This window comes from Coregonus lavaretus (genome assembly GCF_964263955.1).
Source record: "Coregonus lavaretus genome assembly, chromosome: 12".
Lineage (NCBI taxonomy): Eukaryota > Metazoa > Chordata > Actinopteri > Salmoniformes > Salmonidae > Coregonus > Coregonus lavaretus.
In genome coordinates, this window is record NC_139999.1 from 16149 (window position 1) to 40572 (window position 24424).

The 24424-nt window shown below is 55.8% G+C and overlaps 1 protein-coding gene across 1 annotated transcript in view; it reads left to right on the plus strand.

The window, feature by feature from the left end:
- LOC311138280 (lysine-specific demethylase phf2-like) overlaps window positions 1–18841 on the plus strand; it is a gene marked incomplete at both ends in the record, with an annotated part of 34983 nt that extends 16142 nt beyond the window's left edge. Inside the window, 3 exons of the mRNA XM_084172962.1 lie at window positions 176–285; window positions 18451–18777; window positions 18833–18841. Of these exons, the coding sequence (XP_084029088.1) occupies window positions 176–285; window positions 18451–18777; window positions 18833–18841 (446 nt within the window). The remainder of the gene's footprint in view (window positions 1–175; window positions 286–18450; window positions 18778–18832) is intronic.
- Window positions 18842–24424: the final 5583 nt, after the last annotated feature.

The following is a 24424-nucleotide window of genomic DNA, read 5'->3' on the forward strand; positions in this document are numbered from 1 at the left end:
CCGTAACTGATTTAGTTAAACAGTTGAAGATGATGTGAATATGTGTGGGTGTTCTGACCTGGGAGGTGAGCATGTTTTGGTCTCTGTGGTTGTAGTGCATGTGGGTCCCAGTAGTTATATTCAGTTTGAAGTTGTATTGATCAATGTGTCTGTCTGTCTGTCTGTCTGTCTGTAGCACGTGTCGGTCCCTCTGTGCTTCGTCAGGCGAGGCCGGCCAGAGAAGGAGCGCGAGTGGCGTCAATAGAGACAGGACTGGCGGCTGCCGCAGCCAAACTCTCTCTCCAGGTCAGTGGGACTAACTAACTGTTGCCACACAAAAACTACCCACTTGGACCCTATTGAATTGAACCCACTTGGTGGTTTGAGCTCTTACCAACTGAGACTCGACCCCAGAACACTACATGCAGAGTCTGTATGGCTCCCATAGGGCTCTGGCCACTCTGTATGGCTCTGGCCACTCTGTATGGCTCTGGCCACTCTGTATGGCTCTGGCCACTCTGTATGGCTCTGGCCACTCTGTATGGCTCTGGCCACTCTGTATGGCTCCCATAGGGCTCTGGCCACTCTGTATGGCTCCCATAGGGCTCTGGCCACTCTGTATGGCTCTGGCCACTCTGTATGGCTCCCAGAGGGCTCTGGCCACTCTCTATGGCTCTGGCCACTCTGTATGGCTCCCAGAGGGCTCTGGCCACTCTGTATGGCTCTGGCCACTCTGTATGGCTCTGGCCACTCTGTATGGCTCTAGCCACTCTCTATGGCTCTGGCCACTCTGTATGGCTCCCAGAGGGCTCTGGCCACTCTGTATGGCTCTGGCCACTCTGTATGGCTCTGGCCACTCTGTATGGCTCTGGCCACTCTGTATGGCTCCCAGAGGGCTCTGGCCACTCTGTATGGCTCTGGCCACTCTGTATGGCTCTGGCCACTCTGTATGGCTCCCAGAGGGCTCTGGCCACTCTGTATGGCTCTGGCCACTCTGTATGGCTCTGGCCACTCTGTATGGCTCCCAGAGGGCTCTGGCCACTCTGTATGGCTCTGGCCACTCTGTATGGCTCTGGCCACTCTGTATGGCTCTGGCCACTCTGTATGGCTCCCAGAGGGCTCTGGCCACTCTGTATGGCTCTGGCCACTCTTTATGGCTCTGGCCACTCTGTATGGCTCTGGCCACTCTGTATGGCTCCCAGAGGGCTCTGGCCACTCTGTATGGCTCTGGCCACTCTGTATGGCTCTGGCCACTCTGTATGGCTCTGGCCACTCTGTATGGCTCTGGCCACCCTGTATGGCTCCCAGAGGGCTCTGGCCACTCTGTATGGCTCTGGCCACTCTGTATGGCTCTGGCCACTCTGTATGGCTCTGGCCACTCTGTATGGCTCCCAGAGGGCTCTGGCCACTCTGTATGGCTCCCAGAGGGCTCTGGCCACTCTGTATGGCTCTGGCCACTCTGTATGGCTCTGGCCACTCTGTATGGCTCCCAGAGGGCTCTGGCCACTCTGTATGGCTCCCAGAGGGCTCTGGCCACTCTGTATGGCTCTGGCCACTCTGTATGCTCTGGCCACTCTGTATGGCTCTGGCCACTCTGTATGGCTCTGGCCACTCTGTATGGCTCTGGCCACTCTGTATGGCTCCCAGAGGGCTCTGGCCACTCTGTATGGCTCTGGCCACTCTGTATGGCTCCCAGAGGGCTCTGGCCACTCTGTATGGCTCTGGCCACTCTGTATGGCTCTGGCCACTCTGTATGGCTCCCAGAGGTCTCTGGCCACTCTGTATGGCTCCCAGAGGGCTCTGGCCACTCTGTATGGCTCCCAGAGGGCTCTGGCAACTCTGTATGGTCTGGCCACTCTGTATGGCTCTGGCCACTCTGTATGGCTCCCAGAGGGCTCTGGCCACTCTGTATGGCTCTGGCCACTCTGTATGACTCTGGCCACTCTGTATGGCTCCCAGAGGGCTCTGGCCACTCTGTATGGCTCTGGCCACTCTGTATGGCTCTGGCCACTCTGTATGGCTCTGGCCACTCTGTATGGCTCCCAGAGGGCTCTGGCCACTCTGTATGGCTCTGGCCACTCTGTATGGCTCTGGCCACTCTGTATGGCTCTTGCCACTCTGTATGGCTCTGGCCACTCTGTATGGCTCTGGCCACTCTGTATGGCTCCCAGAGGGCTCTGGCCACTCTGTATGGCTCTGGCCACTCTGTATGGCTCTGGCCACTCTGTATGGCTCTGGCCACTCTGTATGGCTCCCAGAGGGCTCTGGCCACTCTGTATGGCTCTGGCCACTCTGTATGGCTCTGGCCACTCTGTATGGCTCCCAGAGGGCTCTGGCCACTCTATGGCTCTGGCCACTCTGTATGGCTCTGGCCACTCTGTATGGCTCCCAGAGGGCTCTGGCCACTCTGTATGGCTCCCAGAGGGCTCTGGCCACTTTGTATGGCTCTGGCCACTCTGTATGACTCTAGCCACTCTCTATGGCTCTGGCCACTCTGTATGGCTCCCAGAGGGCTCTGGCCACTCTGTATGGCTCTGGCCACTCTGTATGGCTCCCAGAGGGCTCTGGCCACTCTGTATGGCTCTGGCCACTCTGTATGGCTCTGGCCACTCTGTATGGCTCTGGCCACTCTGTATGGCTCCCAGAGGGCTCTGGCCATTCTGTATGGCTCTGGCCACTCTGTATGGCTCTGGCCACTCTGTATGGCTCTGGCCACTCTGTATGGCTCTGGCCACTCTGTATGGCTCCCAGAGGGCTCTGGCCACTCTGTATGGCTCTGGCCACTCTGTATGGCTCTGGCCACTCTGTATGGCTCCCAGAGGGCTCTGGCCACTCTGTATGGCTCTGGCCACTCTGTATGGCTCCCAGAGGGCTCTGGCCACTCTGTATGGCTCCCAGAGGTCTCTGGCCACTCTGTATGGCTCCCAGAGGGCGCTGGCCACTCTGTATGGCTCTGGCCACTCTGTATGGCTCTGGCCACTCTGTATGGCTCCCAGAGGGCTCTGGCCACTCTGTATGGCTCTGGCCACTCTGTATGGCTCTGGCCACTCTGTATGGCTCTGGCCACTCTGTATGGCTCCCAGAGGGCTCTGGCCACTCTGTATGGCTCTGGCCACTCTGTATGGCTCTGGCCACTCTGTATGGCTCTGGCCACTCTGTATGGCTCCCAGAGGGCTCTGGCCACTCTGTATGGCTCTGGCCACTCTGTATGGCTCTGGCCACTCTGTATGGCTCTGGCCACCCTGTATGGCTCCCAGAGGGCTCTGGCCACTCTGTATGGCTCTGGCCACTCTGTATGGCTCTGGCCACTCTGTATGGCTCCCAGAGGGCTCTGGCCACTCTGTATGGCTCTGGCCACTCTGTATGGCTCCCAGAGGGCTCTGGCCACTCTGTATGGCTCTGGCCACTCTGTATGGCTCTGGCCACTCTGTATGGCTCTGGCCACTCTGTATGGCTCCCAGAGGTCTCTGGCCACTCTGTATGGCTCCCAGAGGGCTCTGGCCACTCTGTATGGCTCCCAGAGGGCTCTGGCCACTCTGTATGGCTCTGGCCACTCTGTATGGCTCTGGCCACTCTGTATGGCTCTGGCGACTCTGTATGGCTCCCAGAGGGCTCTGGCCACTCTGTATGGCTCTGACCACTCTGTATGGCTCTGGCCACTCTGTATGGCTCCCAGAGGGCTCTGGCCACTCTGTATGGCTCTGGCCACTCTGTATGGCTCTGGCCACTCTGTATGGCTCCCAGAGGGCTCTGGCCACTCTATGGCTCTGGCCACTCTGTATGGCTCTGGCCACTCTGTATGGCTCCCAGAGGGCTCTGGCCACTCTCTATGGCTCTGGCCACTCTGTATGGCTCCCAGAGGGCTCTGGCCACTCTGTATGGCTCTGGCCACTCTGTATGGCTCCCAGAGGGCTCTGGCCACTCTCTATGGCTCTGGCCACTCTGTATGGCTCCCAGAGGGCTCTGGCCACTCTGTATGGCTCTGGCCACTCTGTATGGCTCTGGCCACTCTGTGTGGCTCTAGCCACTCTCTATGGCTCTGGCCACTCTGTTTGGCTCCCAGAGGGCTCTGGCCACTCTGTATGGCTCTGGCCACTCTGTATGGCTCTGGCCACTCTGTATGGCTCTGGCCACTCTGTATGGCTCCCAGAGGGCTCTGGCCACTCTGTATGGCTCTGGCCACTCTGTATGGCTCTGGCCACTCTGTATGGCTCCCAGAGGGCTCTGGCCACTCTGTATGGCTCTGGCCACTCTGTATGGCTCTGGCCACTCTGTATGGCTCCCAGAGGGCTCTGGCCACTCTGTATGGCTCTGGCCACTCTGTATGGCTCTGGCCACTCTGTATGGCTCTGGCCACTCTGTATGGCTCTGGCCACTCTGTATGGCTCTGGCCACTCTGTATGGCTCCCAGAGGGCTCTGGCCACTCTGTATGGCTCTGGCCACTCTGTATGGCTCTGGCCACTCTGTATGGCTCTGGCCACTCTGTATGGCTCCCAGAGGGCTCTGGCCACTCTGTATGGCTCTGGCCACTCTGTATGGCTCTGGCCACTCTGTATGGCTCTGGCCACCCTGTATGGCTCCCAGAGGGCTCTGGCCACTCTGTATGGCTCTGGCCACTCTGTATGGCTCTGGCCACTCTGTATGGCTCTGGCCACTCTGTATGGCTCCCAGAGGGCTCTGGCCACTCTGTATGGCTCTGGCCACTCTGTATGGCTCTGGCCACTCTGTATGGCTCCCAGAGGGCTCTGGCCACTCTGTATGGCTCCCAGAGGGCTCTGGCCACTCTGTATGGCTCTGGCCACTCTGTATGGCTCTGGCCACTCTGTATGGCTCTGGCCACTCTGTATGGCTCTGGCCACTCTGTATGGCTCCCAGAGGGCTCTGGCCACTCTGTATGGCTCTGGCCACTCTGTATGGCTCCCAGAGGGCTCTGGCCACTCTGTATGGCTCTGGCCACTCTGTATGGCTCTGGCCACTCTGTATGGCTCCCAGAGGTCTCTGGCCACTCTGTATGGCTCCCAGAGGGCTCTGGCCACTCTGTATGGCTCCCAGAGGGCTCTGGCCACTCTGTATGGTCTGGCCACTCTGTATGGCTCCCAGAGGGCTCTGGCCACTCTGTATGGCTCTGGCCACTCTGTATGACTCTGGCCACTCTGTATGGCTCCCAGAGGGCTCTGGCCACTCTGTATGGCTCTGGCCACTCTGAATGGCTCTGGCCAATCTGTATGGCTCTGGCCACTCTGTATGGCTCTGGCCACTCTGTATGGCTCCCAGAGGGCTCTGGCCACTCTGTATGGCTCTGGCCACTCTGTATGGCTTTGGCCACTCTGTATGGCTCTTGCCACTCTGTATGGCTCTGGCCACTCTGTATGGCTCTGGCCACTCTGTATGGCTCCCAGAGGGCTCTGGCCACTCTGTATGGCTCTGGCCACTCTGTATGGCTCTGGCCACTCTGTATGGCTCTGGCCACTCTGTATGGCTCCCAGAGGGCTCTGGCCACTCTGTATGGCTCTGGCCACTCTGTATGGCTCCCAGAGGGCTCTGGCCACTCTGTATGGCTCTGGCCACTCTGTATGACTCTGGCCACTCTGTATGGCTCCCAGAGGGCTCTGGCCACTCTGTATGGCTCCCAGAGGGCTCTGGCCACTCTGTATGGTCTGGCCACTCTGTATGGCTCCCAGAGGGCTCTGGCCACTCTGTATGGCTCTGGCCACTCTGTATGACTCTGGCCACTCTGTATGGCTCCCAGAGGGCTCTGGCCACTCTGTATGGCTCTGGCCACTCTGAATGGCTCTGGCCAATCTGTATGGCTCTGGCCACTCTGTATGGCTCTGGCCACTCTGTATGGCTCCCAGAGGGCTCTGGCCACTCTGTATGTCTCTGGCCACTCTGTATGGCTTTGGCCACTCTGTATGGCTCTTGCCACTCTGTATGGCTCTGGCCACTCTGTATGGCTCTGGCCACTCTGTATGGCTCCCAGAGGGCTCTGGCCACTCTGTATGGCTCTGGCCAGTCTGTATGGCTCTGGCCACTCTGTATGGCTCTGGCCACTCTGTATGGCTCCCAGAGGGCTCTGGCCACTCTGTATGGCTCTGGCCACTCTGTATGGCTCTGGCCACTCTGTATGGCTCTGGCCACTCTGTATGGCTCCCAGAGGGCTCTGGCCACTCTGTATGGCTCTGGCCACTCTGTATGGCTCTGGCCACTCTGTATGGCTCTGGCCACTCTGTATGGCTCCCAGAGGGCTCTGGCCACTCTGTATGGCTCCCAGAGGGCTCTGGCCACTCTGTATGGCTCTGGCCACTCTGTATGGCTCTGGCCACTCTGTATGGCTCTGGCCACTCTGTATGGCTCCCAGAGGGCTCTGGCCACTCTGTATGGCTCTGGCCACTCTGTATGGCTCCCAGAGGGCTCTGGCCACTCTGTATGGCTCTGGCCACTCTGTATGGCTCTGGCCACTCTGTATGGCTCCCAGAGGTCTCTGGCCACTCTGTATGGCTCCCAGAGGGCTCTGGCCACTCTGTATGGCTCCCAGAGGGCTCTGGCCACTCTGTATGGTCTGGCCACTCTGTATGGCTCCCAGAGGGCTCTGGCCACTCTGTATGGCTCTGGCCACTCTGTATGACTCTGGCCACTCTGTATGGCTCCCAGAGGGCTCTGGCCACTCTGTATGGCTCTGGCCACTCTGAATGGCTCTGGCCAATCTGTATGGCTCTGGCCACTCTGTATGGCTCTGGCCACTCTGTATGGCTCCCAGAGGGCTCTGGCCACTCTGTATGGCTCTGGCCACTCTGTATGGCTTTGGCCACTCTGTATGGCTCTTGCCACTCTGTATGGCTCTGGCCACTCTGTATGGCTCTGGCCACTCTGTATGGCTCCCAGAGGGCTCTGGCCACTCTGTATGGCTCTGGCCACTCTGTATGGCTCTGGCCACTCTGTATGGCTCTGGCCACTCTGTATGGCTCCCAGAGGGCTCTGGCCACTCTGTATGGCTCTGGCCACTCTGTATGGCTCCCAGAGGTCTCTGGCCACTCTGTATGGCTCCCAGAGGGCTCTGGCCACTCTGTATGGCTCCCAGAGGGCTCTGGCCACTCTGTATGGTCTGGCCACTCTGTATGGCTCCCAGAGGGCTCTGGCCACTCTGTATGGCTCTGGCCACTCTGTATGACTCTGGCCACTCTGTATGGCTCCCAGAGGGCTCTGGCCACTCTGTATGGCTCTGGCCACTCTGAATGGCTCTGGCCAATCTGTATGGCTCTGGCCACTCTGTATGGCTCTGGCCACTCTGTATGGCTCCCAGAGGGCTCTGGCCACTCTGTATGGCTCTGGCCACTCTGTATGGCTTTGGCGACTCTGTATGGCTCTTGCCACTCTGTATGGCTCTGGCCACTCTGTATGGCTCTGGCCACTCTGTATGGCTCCCAGAGGGCTCTGGCCACTCTGTATGGCTCTGGCCAGTCTGTATGGCTCTGGCCACTCTGTATGGCTCTGGCCACTCTGTATGGCTCCCAGAGGGCTCTGGCCACTCTGTATGGCTCTGGCCACTCTGTATGGCTCTGGCCACTCTGTATGGCTCTGGCCACTCTGTATGGCTCCCAGAGGGCTCTGGCCACTCTGTATGGCTCTGGCCACTCTGTATGGCTCTGGCCACTCTGTATGGCTCTGGCCACTCTGTATGGCTCCCAGAGGGCTCTGGCCACTCTGTATGGCTCCTAGAGGGCTCTGGCCACTCTGTATGGCTCTGGCCACTCTGTATGGCTCTGGCCACTCTGTATGGCTCTGGCCACTCTGTATGGCTCCCAGAGGGCTCTGGCCACTCTGTATGGCTCTGGCCACTCTGTATGGCTCTGGCCACTCTGTATGGCTCCCAGAGGGCTCTGGCCACTCTGTATGGCTCTGGCCACTCTGTATTGCTCTGGCCACTCTGTATGGCTCTGGCCACTCTGTATGGCTCTGGCCACTCTGTATGGCTCCCAGAGGGCTCTGGCCACTCTGTATGGCTCTGGCCACTCTGTATGGCTCCCAGAGGGCTCTGGCCACTCTGTATGGCTCTGGCCACTCTGTATGGCTCTGGCCACTCTGTATGGCTCCCAGAGGGCTCTGGCCACTCTGTATGGCTCTGGCCAATCTGTATGGCTCTGGCCACTCTGTATGGCTCCCAGAGGGCTCTGGCCACTCTGTATGGCTCTGGCCACTCTGTATGGCTCTGGCCACTCTGTATGGCTCTGGCCACTCTGTATGGCTCCCAGAGGGCTCCCAGAGGGCTCTGGCCACTCTGTATGGCTCTGGCCACTCTGTATGGCTCTGGCCACTCTGTATGGCTCTGGCCACTCTGTATGGCTCCCTGAGGGCTCTGGCCACTCTGTATGGCTCTGGCCACTCTGTATGGCTCTGGCCACTCTGTATGGCTCCCAGAGGGCTCTGGCCACTCTGTATGGCTCTGGCCACTCTGTATGGCTCTGGCCACTCTGTATGGCTCCCAGAGGGCTCTGGCCACTCTGTATGGCTCTGGCCACTCTGTATGGCTCTGGCCACTCTGTATGGCTCCCAGAGGGCTCTGGCCACTCTGTATGGCTCTGGCCACTCTGTATGGCTCCCAGAGGGCTCTGGCCACTCTCTATGGCTCTGGCCACTCTGTATGGCTCCCAGAGGGCTCTGGCCACTCTGTATGGCTCTGGCCACTCTGTATGGCTCTAGCCACTCTCTATGGCTCTGGCCACTCTGTATGGCTCCCAGAGGGCTCTGACCACTCTGTATGGCTCTGGCCACTCTGTATGTCTCTGGCCACTCTGTATGGCTCTGGCCACTCTGTATGGCTCCCAGAGGACTCTGGCCACTCTGTATGGCTCTGGCCACTCTGTATGGCTCTAGCCACTCTCTATGGCTCTGGCCACTCTGTATGGCTCCCAGAGGGCTCTGACCACTCTGTATGGCTCTGGCCACTCTGTATGGCTCTGGCCACTCTGTATGGCTCCCAGAGGGCTCTGGCCACTCTGTATGGCTCTGGCCACTCTGTATGGCTCTGGCCACTCTGTATGGCTCTGGCCACCCTGTATGGCTCCCAGAGGGCTCTGGCCACTCTGTATGGCTCTGGCCACTCTGTATGGCTCTGGCCACTCTGTATGGCTCTGGCCACTCTGTATGGCTCCCAGAGGGCTCTGGCCACTCTGTATGGCTCCCAGAGGGCTCTGGCCACTCTGTATGGCTCTGGCCACTCTGTATGGCTCTGGCCACTCTGTATGGCTCCCAGAGGGCTCTGGCCACTCTATGGCTCTGGCCACTCTGTATGGCTCTGGCCACTCTGTATGGCTCCCAGAGGGCTCTGGCCACTCTATGGCTCTGGCCACTCTGTATGGCTCTGGCCACTCTGTATGGCTCCCAGAGGGCTCTGGCCACTCTGTATGGCTCTGGCCACTCTGTATGGCTCCCAGAGGGCTCTGGCCACTCTCTATGGCTCTGGCCACTCTGTATGGCTCCCAGAGGGCTCTGGCCACTCTGTATGGCTCTGGCCACTCTGTATGGCTCTGGCCACTCTGTATGGCTCCCAGAGGGCTCTGGCCACTCTGTATGGCTCTGGCCACTCTGTATGGCTCTGGCCACTCTGTATGGCTCTGGCCACTCTGTATGGCTCCCAGAGGGCTCTGGCCACTCTGTATGGCTCCCAGAGGGCTCTGGCCACTCTGTATGGCTCTGGCCACTCTGTATGGCTCTGGCCACTCTGTATGGGTCCCAGTGGGCTCTGGCCACTCTGTATGGCTCTGGCCACTCTGTATGGCTCTGGCCACTCTGTATGGCTCCCAGAGGGCTCTGGCCACTCTGTATGGCTCTGGCCACTCTGTATGGCTCTGGCCACTCTGTATGGCTCCCAGAGGGCTCTGGCCACTCTGTATGGCTCTGGCCACTCTGTATGGCTCCCAGAGGGCTCTGGCCACTCTGTATGGCTCTGGCCACTCTGTATGGCTCTGGCCACTCTGTATGGCTCCCAGAGGTCTCTGGCCACTCTGTATGGCTCCCAGAGGGCTCTGGCCACTCTGTATGGCTCCCAGAGGGCTCTGGCCACTCTGTATGGTCTGGCCACTCTGTATGGCTCCCAGAGGGCTCTGGCCACTCTGTATGGCTCTGGCCACTCTGTATGACTCTGGCCACTCTGTATGGCTCCCAGAGGGCTCTGGCCACTCTGTATGGCTCTGGCCACTCTGAATGGCTCTGGCCAATCTGTATGGCTCTGGCCACTCTGTATGGCTCTGGCCACTCTGTATGGCTCCCAGAGGGCTCTGGCCACTCTGTATGGCTCTGGCCACTCTGTATGGCTTTGGCCACTCTGTATGGCTCTTGCCACTCTGTATGGCTCTGGCCACTCTGTATGGCTCTGGCCACTCTGTATGGCTCCCAGAGGGCTCTGGCCACTCTGTATGGCTCTGGCCACTCTGTATGGCTCTGGCCACTCTGTATGGCTCTGGCCACTCTGTATGGCTCCCAGAGGGCTCTGGCCACTCTGTATGGCTCTGGCCACTCTGTATGGCTCCCAGAGGTCTCTGGCCACTCTGTATGGCTCCCAGAGGGCTCTGGCCACTCTGTATGGCTCCCAGAGGGCTCTGGCCACTCTGTATGGTCTGGCCACTCTGTATGGCTCCCAGAGGGCTCTGGCCACTCTGTATGGCTCTGGCCACTCTGTATGACTCTGGCCACTCTGTATGGCTCCCAGAGGGCTCTGGCCACTCTGTATGGCTCTGGCCACTCTGAATGGCTCTGGCCAATCTGTATGGCTCTGGCCACTCTGTATGGCTCTGGCCACTCTGTATGGCTCCCAGAGGGCTCTGGCCACTCTGTATGGCTCTGGCCACTCTGTATGGCTTTGGCGACTCTGTATGGCTCTTGCCACTCTGTATGGCTCTGGCCACTCTGTATGGCTCTGGCCACTCTGTATGGCTCCCAGAGGGCTCTGGCCACTCTGTATGGCTCTGGCCAGTCTGTATGGCTCTGGCCACTCTGTATGGCTCTGGCCACTCTGTATGGCTCCCAGAGGGCTCTGGCCACTCTGTATGGCTCTGGCCACTCTGTATGGCTCTGGCCACTCTGTATGGCTCTGGCCACTCTGTATGGCTCCCAGAGGGCTCTGGCCACTCTGTATGGCTCTGGCCACTCTGTATGGCTCTGGCCACTCTTTATGGCTCTGGCCACTCTGTATGGCTCCCAGAGGGCTCTGGCCACTCTGTATGGCTCCTAGAGGGCTCTGGCCACTCTGTATGGCTCTGGCCACTCTGTATGGCTCTGGCCACTCTGTATGGCTCTGGCCACTCTGTATGGCTCCCAGAGGGCTCTGGCCACTCTGTATGGCTCTGGCCACTCTGTATGGCTCTGGCCACTCTGTATGGCTCCCAGAGGGCTCTGGCCACTCTGTATGGCTCTGGCCACTCTGTATTGCTCTGGCCACTCTGTATGGCTCTGGCCACTCTGTATGGCTCTGGCCACTCTGTATGGCTCCCAGAGGGCTCTGGCCACTCTGTATGGCTCTGGCCACTCTGTATGGCTCCCAGAGGGCTCTGGCCACTCTGTATGGCTCTGGCCACTCTGTATGGCTCTGGCCACTCTGTATGGCTCCCAGAGGGCTCTGGCCACTCTGTATGGCTCTGGCCAATCTGTATGGCTCTGGCCACTCTGTATGGCTCCCAGAGGGCTCTGGCCACTCTGTATGGCTCTGGCCACTCTGTATGGCTCTGGCCACTCTGTATGGCTCTGGCCACTCTGTATGGCTCCCAGAGGGCTCCCAGAGGGCTCTGGCCACTCTGTATGGCTCTGGCCACTCTGTATGGCTCTGGCCACTCTGTATGGCTCTGGCCACTCTGTATGGCTCCCTGAGGGCTCTGGCCACTCTGTATGGCTCTGGCCACTCTGTATGGCTCTGGCCACTCTGTATGGCTCCCAGAGGGCTCTGGCCACTCTGTATGGCTCTGGCCACTCTGTATGGCTCTGGCCACTCTGTATGGCTCCCAGAGGGCTCTGGCCACTCTGTATGGCTCTGGCCACTCTGTATGGCTCTGGCCACTCTGTATGGCTCCCAGAGGGCTCTGGCCACTCTGTATGGCTCTGGCCACTCTGTATGGCTCCCAGAGGGCTCTGGCCACTCTCTATGGCTCTGGCCACTCTGTATGGCTCCCAGAGGGCTCTGGCCACTCTGTATGGCTCTGGCCACTCTGTATGGCTCTAGCCACTCTCTATGGCTCTGGCCACTCTGTATGGCTCCCAGAGGGCTCTGACCACTCTGTATGGCTCTGGCCACTCTGTATGTCTCTGGCCACTCTGTATGGCTCTGGCCACTCTGTATGGCTCCCAGAGGACTCTGGCCACTCTGTATGGCTCTGGCCACTCTGTATGGCTCTAGCCACTCTCTATGGCTCTGGCCACTCTGTATGGCTCCCAGAGGGCTCTGACCACTCTGTATGGCTCTGGCCACTCTGTATGGCTCTGGCCACTCTGTATGGCTCCCAGAGGGCTCTGGCCACTCTGTATGGCTCTGGCCACTCTGTATGGCTCTGGCCACTCTGTATGGCTCTGGCCACCCTGTATGGCTCCCAGAGGGCTCTGGCCACTCTGTATGGCTCTGGCCACTCTGTATGGCTCTGGCCACTCTGTATGGCTCTGGCCACTCTGTATGGCTCCCAGAGGGCTCTGGCCACTCTGTATGGCTCCCAGAGGGCTCTGGCCACTCTGTATGGCTCTGGCCACTCTGTATGGCTCTGGCCACTCTGTATGGCTCCCAGAGGGCTCTGGCCACTCTATGGCTCTGGCCACTCTGTATGGCTCTGGCCACTCTGTATGGCTCTGGCCACTCTGTATGGCTCCCAGAGGGCTCCCAGAGGGCTCTGGCCACTCTGTATGGCTCTGCCCACTCTGTATGGCTCTGGCCACTCTGTATGGCTCTGGCCACTCTGTATGGCTCCCAGAGGGCTCTGGCCACTCTGTATGGCTCTGGCCACTCTGTATGGCTCTGGCCACTCTGTATGGCTCTGGCCACTCTGTATGGCTCCCAGAGGGCTCTGGCCACTCTGTATGGCTCTGGCCACTCTGTATGGCTCTGGCCACTCTGTATGGCTCCCAGAGGGCTCTGGCCACTCTGTATGGCTCTGGCCACTCTGTATGGCTCTGGCCACTCTGTATGGCTCCCAGAGGGCTCTGGCCACTCTGTATGGCTCTGGCCACTCTGTATGGCTCCCAGAGGGCTCTGGCCACTCTGTATGGCTCCCAGAGGGCTCTGGCCACTCTGTATGGCTCCCAGAGGGCTCTGGCCACTCTGTATGGTCTGGCCACTCTGTATGGCTCTGGCCACTCTGTATGGCTCCCAGAGGGCTCTGGCCACTCTGTATGGCTCTGGCCACTCTGTATGACTCTGGCCACTCTGTATGGCTCCCAGAGGGCTCTGGCCACTCTGTATGGCTCTGGCCACTCTGTATGGCTCCCAGAGGGCTCTGGCCACTCTGTATGGCTCTGGCCACTCTGTATGGCTCCCAGAGGGCTCTGGCCACTCTGTATGGCTCTGGCCACTCTGTATGGCTCTGGCCACTCTGTATGGCTCCCAGAGGTCTCTGGCCACTCTGTATGGCTCCCAGAGGGCTCTGGCCACTCTGTATGGCTCCCAGAGGGCTCTGGCCACTCTGTATGGCTCTGGCCACTCTGTATGGCTCTGGCCACTCTGTATGGCTCTGGCGACTCTGTATGGCTCCCAGAGGGCTCTGTCCTCTCTGTATGGCTCTGGCCACTCTGTATGGCTCTGGCCACTCTGTATGGCTCCCAGAGGGCTCTGGCCACTCTGTATGGCTCTGGCCACTCTGTATGGCTCTGGCCACTCTGTATGGCTCCCAGAGGGCTCTGGCCACTCTATGGCTCTGGCCACTCTGTATGGCTTTGGCCACTCTGTATGGCTCCCAGAGGGTTCTGGCCACTCTGTATGGCTCTGGCCACTCTGTATGGCTCCCAGAGGGCTCTGGCCACTCTCTATGGCTCTGGCCACTCTGTATGGCTCCCAGAGGGCTCTGGCCACTCTGTATGGCTCTGGCCACTCTGTATGGCTCTGGCCACTCTGTATGGCTCTAGCCACTCTCTATGGCTCTGGCCACTCTGTTTGGCTCCCAGAGGGCTCTGGCCACTCTGTATGGCTCTGGCCACTCTGTATGGCTCTGGCCACTCTGTATGGCTCTGGCCACTCTGTATGGCTCCCAGAGGGCTCTGGCCACTCTGTATGGCTCTGGCCACTCTGTATGGCTCTGGCCACTCTGTATGGCTCCCAGAGGGCTCTGGCCACTCTGTATGGCTCTGGCCACTCTGTATGGCTCTGGCCACTCTGTATGGCTCTGGCCACTCTGTATGGCTCTGGCCACTCTGTATGGCTCCCAGAGGGCTCTGGCCACTCTGTATGGCTCTGGCCACTCTGTATGGCTCTGGCCACTCTGTATGGCTCTGGCCACTCTGTATGGCTCCCAGAGGGCTCTGGCCACTCTGTATGGCTCTGGCCACTCTGTATGGCTCTGGCCACTCTGTATGCCTCTGGCCACTCTGTATGGCTCCCAGAGGTCTCTGGCCACTCTGTATGGCTCCCAGAGGGCTCTGGCCACTCTGTATGGCTCCCAGAGGGCTCTGGCCACTCTGTATGGTCTGGCCACTCTGTATGGCTCTGGCCACTCTGTATGGCTCCCAGAGGGCTCTGGCCACTCTTTATGGCTCTGGCCACTCTGTATGGCTCTGGCCACTCTGTATGCCTCTGGCCACTCTGTATGGCTCCCAGAGGTCTCTGGCCACTCTGTATGGCTCCCAGAGGGCTCTGGCCACTCTGTATGGCTCCCAGAGGGCTCTGGCCACTCTGTATGGTCTGGCCACTCTGTATGGCTCTGGCCACTCTGTATGGCTCCCAGAGGGCTCTGGCCACTCTGTATGGCTCTGGCCACTCTGTATGGCTCTGGCCACTCTGTATGGCTCTGGCCACTCTGTATGGCTCCCAGAGGGCTCTGGCCACTCTGTATGGCTCTGGCCACTCTGTATGGCTCTGGCCACTCTGTATGGCTCCCAGAGGGCTCTGGCCACTCTGTATGGCTCTGGCCATTCTGTATTGCTCTGGCCACTCTGTATGGCTCTGGCCACTCTGTATGGCTCTGGCCACTCTGTATGGCTCCCAGAGGGCTCTGGCCACTCTGTATGGCTCTGGCCACTCTGTATGGCTCCCAGAGGGCTCTGGCCACTCTGTATGGCTCTGGCCACTCTGTATGGCTCTGGCCACTCTGTATGGCTCCCAGAGGGCTCTGGCCACTCTGTATGGCTCTGGCCACTCTGTATGGCTCTGGCCACTCTGTATGGCTCCCAGAGGGCTCTGGCCACTCTGTATGGCTCTGGCCACTCTGTATGGCTCTGGCCACTCTGTATGGCTCCCAGAGGGCTCCCAGAGGGCTCTGGCCACTCTGTATGGCTCTGGCCACTCTGTATGGCTCTGGCCACTCTGTATGGCTCTGGCCACTCTGTATGGCTCCCAGAGGGCTCTGGCCACTCTGTATGGCTCTGGCCACTCTGTATGGCTCTGGCCACTCTGTATGGCTCTGGCCACTCTGTATGGCTCCCAGAGGGCTCTGGCCACTCTGTATGGCTCTGGCCACTCTGTATGGCTCTGGCCACTCTGTATGGCTCCCAGAGGGCTCTGGCCACTCTGTATGGCTCTGGCCACTCTGTATGGCTCTGGCCACTCTGTATGGCTCCCAGAGGGCTCTGGCCACTCTGTATGGCTCTGGCCACTCTGTATGGCTCCCAGAGGGCTCTGGCCACTCTGTATGGCTCCCAGAGGGCTCTGGCCACTCTGTATGGCTCCCAGAGGGCTCTGGCCACTCTGTATGGTCTGGCCACTCTGTATGGCTCTGGCCACTCTGTATGGCTCCCAGAGGGCTCTGGCCACTCTGTATGGCTCTGGCCACTCTGTATGACTCTGGCCACTCTGTATGGCTCCCAGAGGGCTCTGGCCACTCTGTATGGCTCTGGCCACTCTGTATGGCTCCCAGAGGGCTCTGGCCACTCTGTATGGCTCTGGCCACTCTGTATGGCTCCCAGAGGGCTCTGGCCACTCTGTATGGCTCTGGCCACTCTGTATGGCTCTGGCCACTCTGTATGGCTCCCAGAGGTCTCTGGCCACTCTGTATGGCTCCCAGAGGGCTCTGGCCACTCTGTATGGCTCCCAGAGGGCTCTGGCCACTCTGTATGGCTCTGGCCACTCTGTATGGCTCTGGCCACTCTGTATGGCTCTGGCGACTCTGTATGGCTCCCAGAGGGCTCTGGCCACTCTGTATGGCTCTGGCCACTCTGTATGGCTCTGGCCACTCTGTATGGCTCCCAGAGGGCTCTGGCCACTCTGTATGGCTCTGGCCACTCTGTATGGCTCTGGCCACTCTGTATGGCTCCCAGAGGGCTCTGGCCACTCTATGGCTCTGGCCACTCTGTATGGCTTTGGCCACTCTGTATGGCTCCCAGAGGGTTCTGGCCACTCTGTATGGCTCTGGCCACTCTGTATGGCTCCCAGAGGGCTCTGGCCACTCTCTATGGCTCTGGCCACTCTGTATGGCTCCCAGAGGGCTCTGGCCACTCTGTATGGCTCTGGCCACTCTGTATGGCTCTGGCCACTCTGTATGGCTCTAGCCACTCTCTATGGCTCTGGCCACTCTGTTTGGCTCCCAGAGGGCTCTGGCCACTCTGTATGGCTCTGGCCACTCTGTATGGCTCTGGCCACTCTGTATGGCTCTGGCCACTCTGTATGGCTCCCAGAGGGCTCTGGCCACTCTGTATGGCTCTGGCCACTCTGTATGGCTCTGGCCACTCTGTATGGCTCCCAGAGGGCTCTGGCCACTCTGTATGGCTCTGGCCACTCTGTATGGCTCTGGCCACTCTGTATGGCTCTGGCCACTCTGTATGGCTCTGGCCACTCTGTATGGCTCCCAGAGGGCTCTGGCCACTCTGTATGGCTCTGGCCACTCTGTATGGCTCTGGCCACTCTGTATGGCTCTGGCCACTCTGTATGGCTCCCAGAGGGCTCTGGCCACTCTGTATGGCTCTGGCCACTCTGTATGGCTCTGGCCACTCTGTATGCCTCTGGCCACTCTGTATGGCTCCCAGAGGTCTCTGGCCACTCTGTATGGCTCCCAGAGGGCTCTGGCCACTCTGTATGGCTCCCAGAGGGCTCTGGCCACTCTGTATGGTCTGGCCACTCTGTATGGCTCTGGCCACTCTGTATGGCTCCCAGAGGGCTCTGGCCACTCTGTATGGCTCTGGCCACTCTGTATGACTCTGGCCACTCTGTATGGCTCCCAGAGGGCTCTGGCCACTCTGTATGGCTCTGGCCACTCTGTATGGCTCTGGCCACTCTGTATGGCTCTGGCCACTCTGTATGGCTCTGGCCACTCTGTATGGCTCCCAGAGGGCTCTGGCCACTCTGTATGGCTCTGGCCACTCTGTATGGCTCTGGCCACTCTGTATGGCTCTTGCCACTCTGTATGGCTCTGGCCACTCTGTATGGCTCTGGCCACTCTGTATGGCTCCCAGAGGGCTCTGGCCACTCTGTATGGCTCTGGCCACTCTGTATGGCTCTGGCCACTCTGTATGGCTCCCAGAGGGCTCTGGCCACTCTGTATGGCTCTGGCCACTCTGTATGGCTCCCAGAGGGCTCTGGCCACTCTGTATGGCTCTGGCCACTGTGTATGGCTCCCAGAGGGCTCTGGCCACTCTGTATGGCTCTGGCCACTCTGTATGGCTCTGGCCACTCTGTATGGCTCTGGCCACTCTGTATGGCTCCCAGAGGGCTCTGGCCATTCTGTATGGCTCTGGCCACTCTGTATGGCTCTGGCCACTCTGTATGGCTCTGGCCACTCTGTATGGCTCTGGCCACTCTGTATGGCTCCCAGAGGGCTCTGGCCACTCTGTATGGCTCTGGCCACTCTGTATTGCTCTGGCCACTCTGTATGGATCTGGCCACTCTGTATGGCTCTGGCCACTCTGTATGGCTCTGGCCACTCTGTATGGCTCTGGCCACTCTGTATGGCTCCCAGAGGGCTCTGGCCACTCTGTATGGCTCTGGCCACTCTGTATGGCTCTGGCCACTCTGTATGGCTCCCAGAGGGCTCTGGCCACTCTGTATGGCTCTGGCCACTCTGTATGGCTCTGGCCACTCTGTATGGCTCCCATAGGGCTCTGGCCACTCTGTATGGCTCTAGCCACTCTGTATGGCTCTGGCCACTCTGTATGGCTCTGGCCACTCTGTATGGCTCCCAGAGGGCTCCCAGAGGGCTCTGGCCACTCTGTATGGCTCTGGCCACTCTGTATGGCTCTGGCCACTCTGTATGGCTCTGGCCACTCTGTATGGCTCCCAGAGGGCTCTGGCCACTCTGTCAAAAGGAGTGCACTATTTAGGTCATACAGTGAGCAGATATTCCTTTCTTCTTCTTTCCCAGGAGGAACAGCAGAAGACCAAGAAGAAGAAGAAAAGCAGCAAAAAGCAGAAGCGTCCTGCTGCCGTGGGGGAGGAGGAAGAGGAGGAGCCAGTGAGGAAGCTGAGCAGGGACAGCAGTTCTCCAGAACCAGACGTGGGCCAGGACTCTGAGCCGGGCCAGACCAACCACGAATACTCCTCTGGGGCAGGAGGGAAGCAGGCTGGCGGGCCCCAGCCCATGGCCCCCGGTGTCTTCCTCACACAGAGACGACCCTCCACATCTTCATCATCTCAGAACAACAACACGGCCAAGGGGGAGCGAGGAGGAGGAGGAGGAGGAGGAGGAGCAGCAGGAGGAGGAGGAGCAGCAGCAGGAGGAGGAGCAGCAGGAGGAGGAGGAGCAGGAGGAGTAGGAGGAGGAGGAGGAGCAGGAGGAGGAGGAGCAGGAGGAGGAGGAGGAGGAGGAGGAGCAGGAGGAGCAGGAGAAGGAGGAGGAGGAGCAGGAGGAGGAGCAGCAGGAGGAGGAGGAGCAGCAGGAGGAGGAGCAGCAGGAGGAGGAGGAGGAGCAGGAGGAGGAGCAGCAGGAGGAGGAGTAGGTGGAGCAGGAGGAGGAGGAGGAGGTGGAGCAGACAGAGGAGCAGGTGGAGCAGACAGAGGAGCAGCATCAGCAGCAAAGGGCGAAGGTCAGTGATCTACCTTACCCAACCAGGAGCCTAGCAGCTCGATTAATCCATTATTACAAACTGGTCCTTGGAGCGGATAGACCTGTGGTGATTCCACACTGCCACCTATAGGTCTCAGTTAATACCCCTACTTTTCACATACGCTTAAAACAACACAGTCTGTTGAATTCCTTTTTAAAAGTCTCTCTCTCTCCCCAGCGAAGCGGCTAAAGAAAGGAATGGCGACGGCCAAACAGAGACTGGGAAAGATCCTGAAGATCCAGCGCAACGGGAAGCTCCTCCTTTAACAGGAAGTGACTCTCTGAGGACGACTGCTATTGGTTCCTGATGCAGTACTATTGGCCAATGAACTGGCCCCTTCTTCACCTCCTCTCTTCTGATAGGTCCAGGGCCAACAGAGACAGACTGCTTTATAACTTTCAGATATTAAAGTGTACAGAATACCTTCTAGAAATATTTTTTAAGAAAAATGTGTCTCATTTTACTACAGTCAGTTTATCAAGGGGTCACAATGTTAGAGATACACTAGTCCTGCGGTCCAAATGGCAGCCTATTCTCTTTATAGTGCACTGGTCACCCATAGGGCTCTGGTCAAAAGTAGTGTCCTATATAGGGAATAGGGTGTCATTCTCTGGTCTAAAGTAGTGCACTATATAGGGAATAGGGTGTCATTTGGGAACACAGCCTAGAAATACATTGCAGTCATTACATTCTAGGGTGGGGTGGGGTTATAGGTTGGGTTTGGGGTGGGGTGGGGTTATAGGTTGGGTTTGGGGTGGGGTTTGGGGTGGGGTTATAGGTTGGGTTTGGGGTGGGGTGGGGTTTGGGGTGGGGTTATAGGTTGGGTTTGGGGTGGGGTTATAGGTTGGGTTTGGGGTGGGGTTTGGGGTGGGGTTATAGGTTGGGTTTGGGGTGGGGTGGGTTATAGGTTGGGTTTGGGGTGGGGTTATAGGTTGGGTTTGGGGTGGGGTGGGGTTATAGGTTGGGTTTGGGGTGGGGTGGGTTATAGGTTGGGTTTGGGGTGGGGTGGGGTTATAGGTTGGGTTTGGGGTGGGGTTATAGGTTGGGTTTGGGGTGGGGTGGGTTATAGGTTGGGTTTGGGGTGGGGTGGGTTATAGGTTGGGTTTGGGGTGGGGTTATAGGTTGGGTTTGGGGTGGGGTGGGTTATAGGTTGGGTTTGGGGTGGGGTTGGTTATAGGTTGGGTTTGGGGTGGGGTTATAGGTTGGGTTTGGGGTGGGGTTACAGGTAATTCATAGGGAATTCATTCTTAATATGTGGATGTGGCTTATCATTACCTTATAATGTTGTTCATGAATTTAGAAAATAAATGTTTTCCTCTGTCCTTCTCAGACCAGACATAGCCTGACACCTCTGTCCTTCTCAGACCAGACATAGCCTGACACCTCTGTCCTTCTCAGACCAGACATAGCCTGACACCTCTGTCCTTCTCAGACCAGACATAGCCTGACACCTCTGTCCTTCTCAGACCAGACATAGCCTGACACCTCTGTCCTTCTCAGACCAGACATAGCCTGACACCTCTGTCCTCCCCAGACCAGACATAGCCTGACACCTCTGTCCTTCTCAGACCAGACATAGCCTGACACCTCTGTCCTTCTCAGACCAGACATAGCCTGACACCTCTGTCCTTCTCAGACCAGACATAGCCTGACACCTCTGTCCTTCTCAGACCAGACATAGCCTGACACCTCTGTCCTCCCCAGACCAGACATAGCCTGACACCTCTGTCCTTCTCAGACCAGACATAGCCTGACACCTCTGTCCTCCCCAGATAGCCTGACACCTCTGTCCTCCCCAGACCAGACATAGCCTGACACCTCTGTCCTCCCCAGACCAGACATAGCCTGACACCTCTGTCCTCCCCAGACCAGACATAGCCTGACACCTCTGTCCTCCCCAGACCAGACATAGCCTGACACCTCTGTCCTCCCCAGACCAGACATAGCCTGACACCTCTGTCCTTCTCAGACCAGACATAGCCTGACACCTCTGTCCTTCTCAGACCAGACATAGCCTGACACCTCTGTCCTTCTCAGACCAGACATAGCCTGACACCTCTGTCCTCCCCAGACCAGACATAGCCTGACACCTCTGTCCTCCCCAGACCAGACATAGCCTGACACCTCTGTCCTCCCCAGACCAGACATAGCCTGACACCTCTGTCCTCCCCAGACCAGACATAGCCTGACATCCAGTCTGTTTGTGCTAACATGGTTGTCATGACGAGGAGTGGGATGTTAGCACAAACAGTGGATTTCAGTCTAGAACCGGACCTTCACTAGATACATTCACCTCCACGCTATTCCTTTGTTTGCTAAGCACTATCAGTTATGATATTTATTGTCCTAAAATAATGTCATAGATAGTTAAGGAAAGCCAAAAAGGCACTTATGAAACAACTATTAAGCACAAAACATGAAGTGATTTTCAGAGTAATCTCAGATGTCAAATATGATGACGGTTACATTTTTACATTTTAGTCATTTAGCAGATGCTCTTATCCAGAGCGACTTACAGTTAGTGAGTGCATACATTTTTCATACTGGCCCCCCGTGGGAATCGAACCCACAACCCTGGCGTTGCAAACGCCATGCTCTACCAACTGAGCTACAGGGGGCCTGTTACAAACATATCAGCGTCTTCTCACAATCTACCATTAGTTCGATATGAAGACCATTGTAAGTGAAATATTGTGATTATAGACCATTGTCTTCCGTCAGATGGCGTCATTCTAATGCAACAAGCGCCTCCAGGAGCCATCTGTTTAGCAAATCGTGGAACTCATCTTTAAAAACCTAGTTTTTGCTCATCAGCCTAACACTACTTCCTAACCCTGTATTATTAAAAATTATATTATTAATTCCTGAAAATGACAGCGGTCTCCCATGACTAGCGTAGCTATAGAACACTGGCTAGTGGCTACTACGGTAAGCCACGCTCCACCAGAAGTCTTATGACAGTTTATTGTAGCCAAACTACTTTTTTTTTTATCTATCCCACAGGGGTTTGCGAGTTATCGGACAGATCGGTGCAGACGGCCGTTGCGCTACCTGACGCAAGACAATGGGTAATAGACCATATGAATGGCTACTTAGAAAATGGAAGGAAACACCAAATGTCTTCTGTATTCTGAATAAGCACATACTTTACCACAGCTGACAGTCACACTGAATAAGCCTTAAAATAATACTGTGTGTTATTGTTAAGATGCATTATTTAATAAGGATGACTTTGGTGTTTACACATTAATAATCCCTAATCTAACAATGACTGTATTGCCAGTCAATGTACACTCTTAACTGTTTTCCAAATGGCACCCTATTCCCTATATAGTGCACTACTTTAGACCAGAGAATGGCACCCTATTCCCTATGTAGTGCACTACTTTAGACCAGAGAATGGCACCCTATTCCCTATGTAGTGCACTACTTTAGACCAGAGAATGGCACCCTATTCCCTATGTAGTGCACTACTTTAGACCAGAGAATGGCACCCTATTCCCTATGTAGTGCACTACTTTAGACCAGAGAATGGCACCCTATTCCCTATATAGTGCACTACTTTCGACCAGGGCCCACAGCACTCTCTGTCTAACTCACTAAAGGAGGATTGTGACGTTATTAAAACACTAGTGACGGGACCTGGAGACCCAATGATATAAATCCCATGTATTATTATTGTCATGGTGATTATAATGACTGGCCTCATCCATCTCTCGCTTTGTGGCTACATGGGGGTACTTTCACTCTTCTGTTGGGTTTAAGGCAGCAACATGAAATATGCATCGTTTCTATGGATTATTATTCACAGTACAGTATGTAGAATGTAGCTTGTACATAGCCTTTTACATGAATACTTTTTGTATTCTTTTTTCTCCCTTAATACTTAATTATTATACATTTCTACTCGTTTTTTGCTAATTGTTTTAAACAAATGTATATGAACATATAGATATTAGTCCATCCTTTTCTATTTGATTGGACACATTAATATCATTCTAGTTGAATGTTTGTTTTTAACCATTGTTTATTTGTTGTTAGACTAAAGGTGTTGCCTGGGAAACAACTGAAGAACAACATAACATGAATTGTCATGTGGCCTTACATGACATCACTACATACACACGTCTAACTGTATTGTGATTCTGTTCAAAACAAGAGAGGAAGTTTTGGGAAAATAAAAAATAAAATAAAAAGATAACAAAAAAATATCTATATTTTCAAAGACCAGCCTCTTGTTTAGGTTCTAGGACCGGGTCCAGATTATGTTGCGCCTTGTGAAGTGTTCTCAGTGTCTGTGATGTAATTTATTAATGTTTGTAGCTTTTTAAACTTGTACAATTCTTAAAGAGTTTTTGTTTTGGATATTTTATCAGCCTGTGAATTAAATTCCCCCCTACTAGTTCCACTGTGTTGTTTTCAGGCGCTGTGTGGTCATTATACTTAGTATTGTTAAAATAATGTTTTTGTTTATTTTTTTCAGATTATTATTTTCATATTGTTTCTAACAACTCACTCTGTGATCATCAGTCAAAATGTTACATTTATTATTATTATTATTATTATTATTATTATTATTATTATTATTATTATTATTATTATTATTATTATTATTATTATTATTATTATTATGATGATGAAGCAGCTATGTCCAATAACCATCATGCCATTGATTTTATTTTGGTATGAAATATCATAATTATAATGTCAATTTTTACTTAAGGTTTGTTAATGTGCTGATTGATAGCAGTGTTTTAGTCTATCAGATGTAAATTATGTATCCACTATAAGATACCACGCTCAGATCAAAACTGTCTTTCAACGGAACTCTTTCAGGTTTTGTTTGTACATGAATACAGTATCTTTGTTGCTTTGTTGTGTTTTTTTTGTACGTCCAACCTATTAAATGTATACACTGTACACTGTTGTCAAATGAATGCAACCTTTATCCTTGTTGACTTTTGCAATACAATATTGTATAAACCAGTATTTTGTCTGTATGTAGTAATGTATCCTGTTGGGGTGGTACACCTCTATAGAACGTACTGTAGTAATGTAGTAATGTATCCTGTTGGGATGGTACACCTCTATAGAACGTACTGTAGTAATGTATCCTGTTGGGGTGGTACACCTCTATAGAACATACTGTAGTAATGTAGTAATGTATCCTGTTGGGATGGTACACCTCTATAGAACATACTGTAGTAATGTATCCTGTTGGGATGGGACACCTCTATAGAACGTACTGTAGTAATGTAGTAATGTATCCTGTTGGGATGGTACACCTCTATA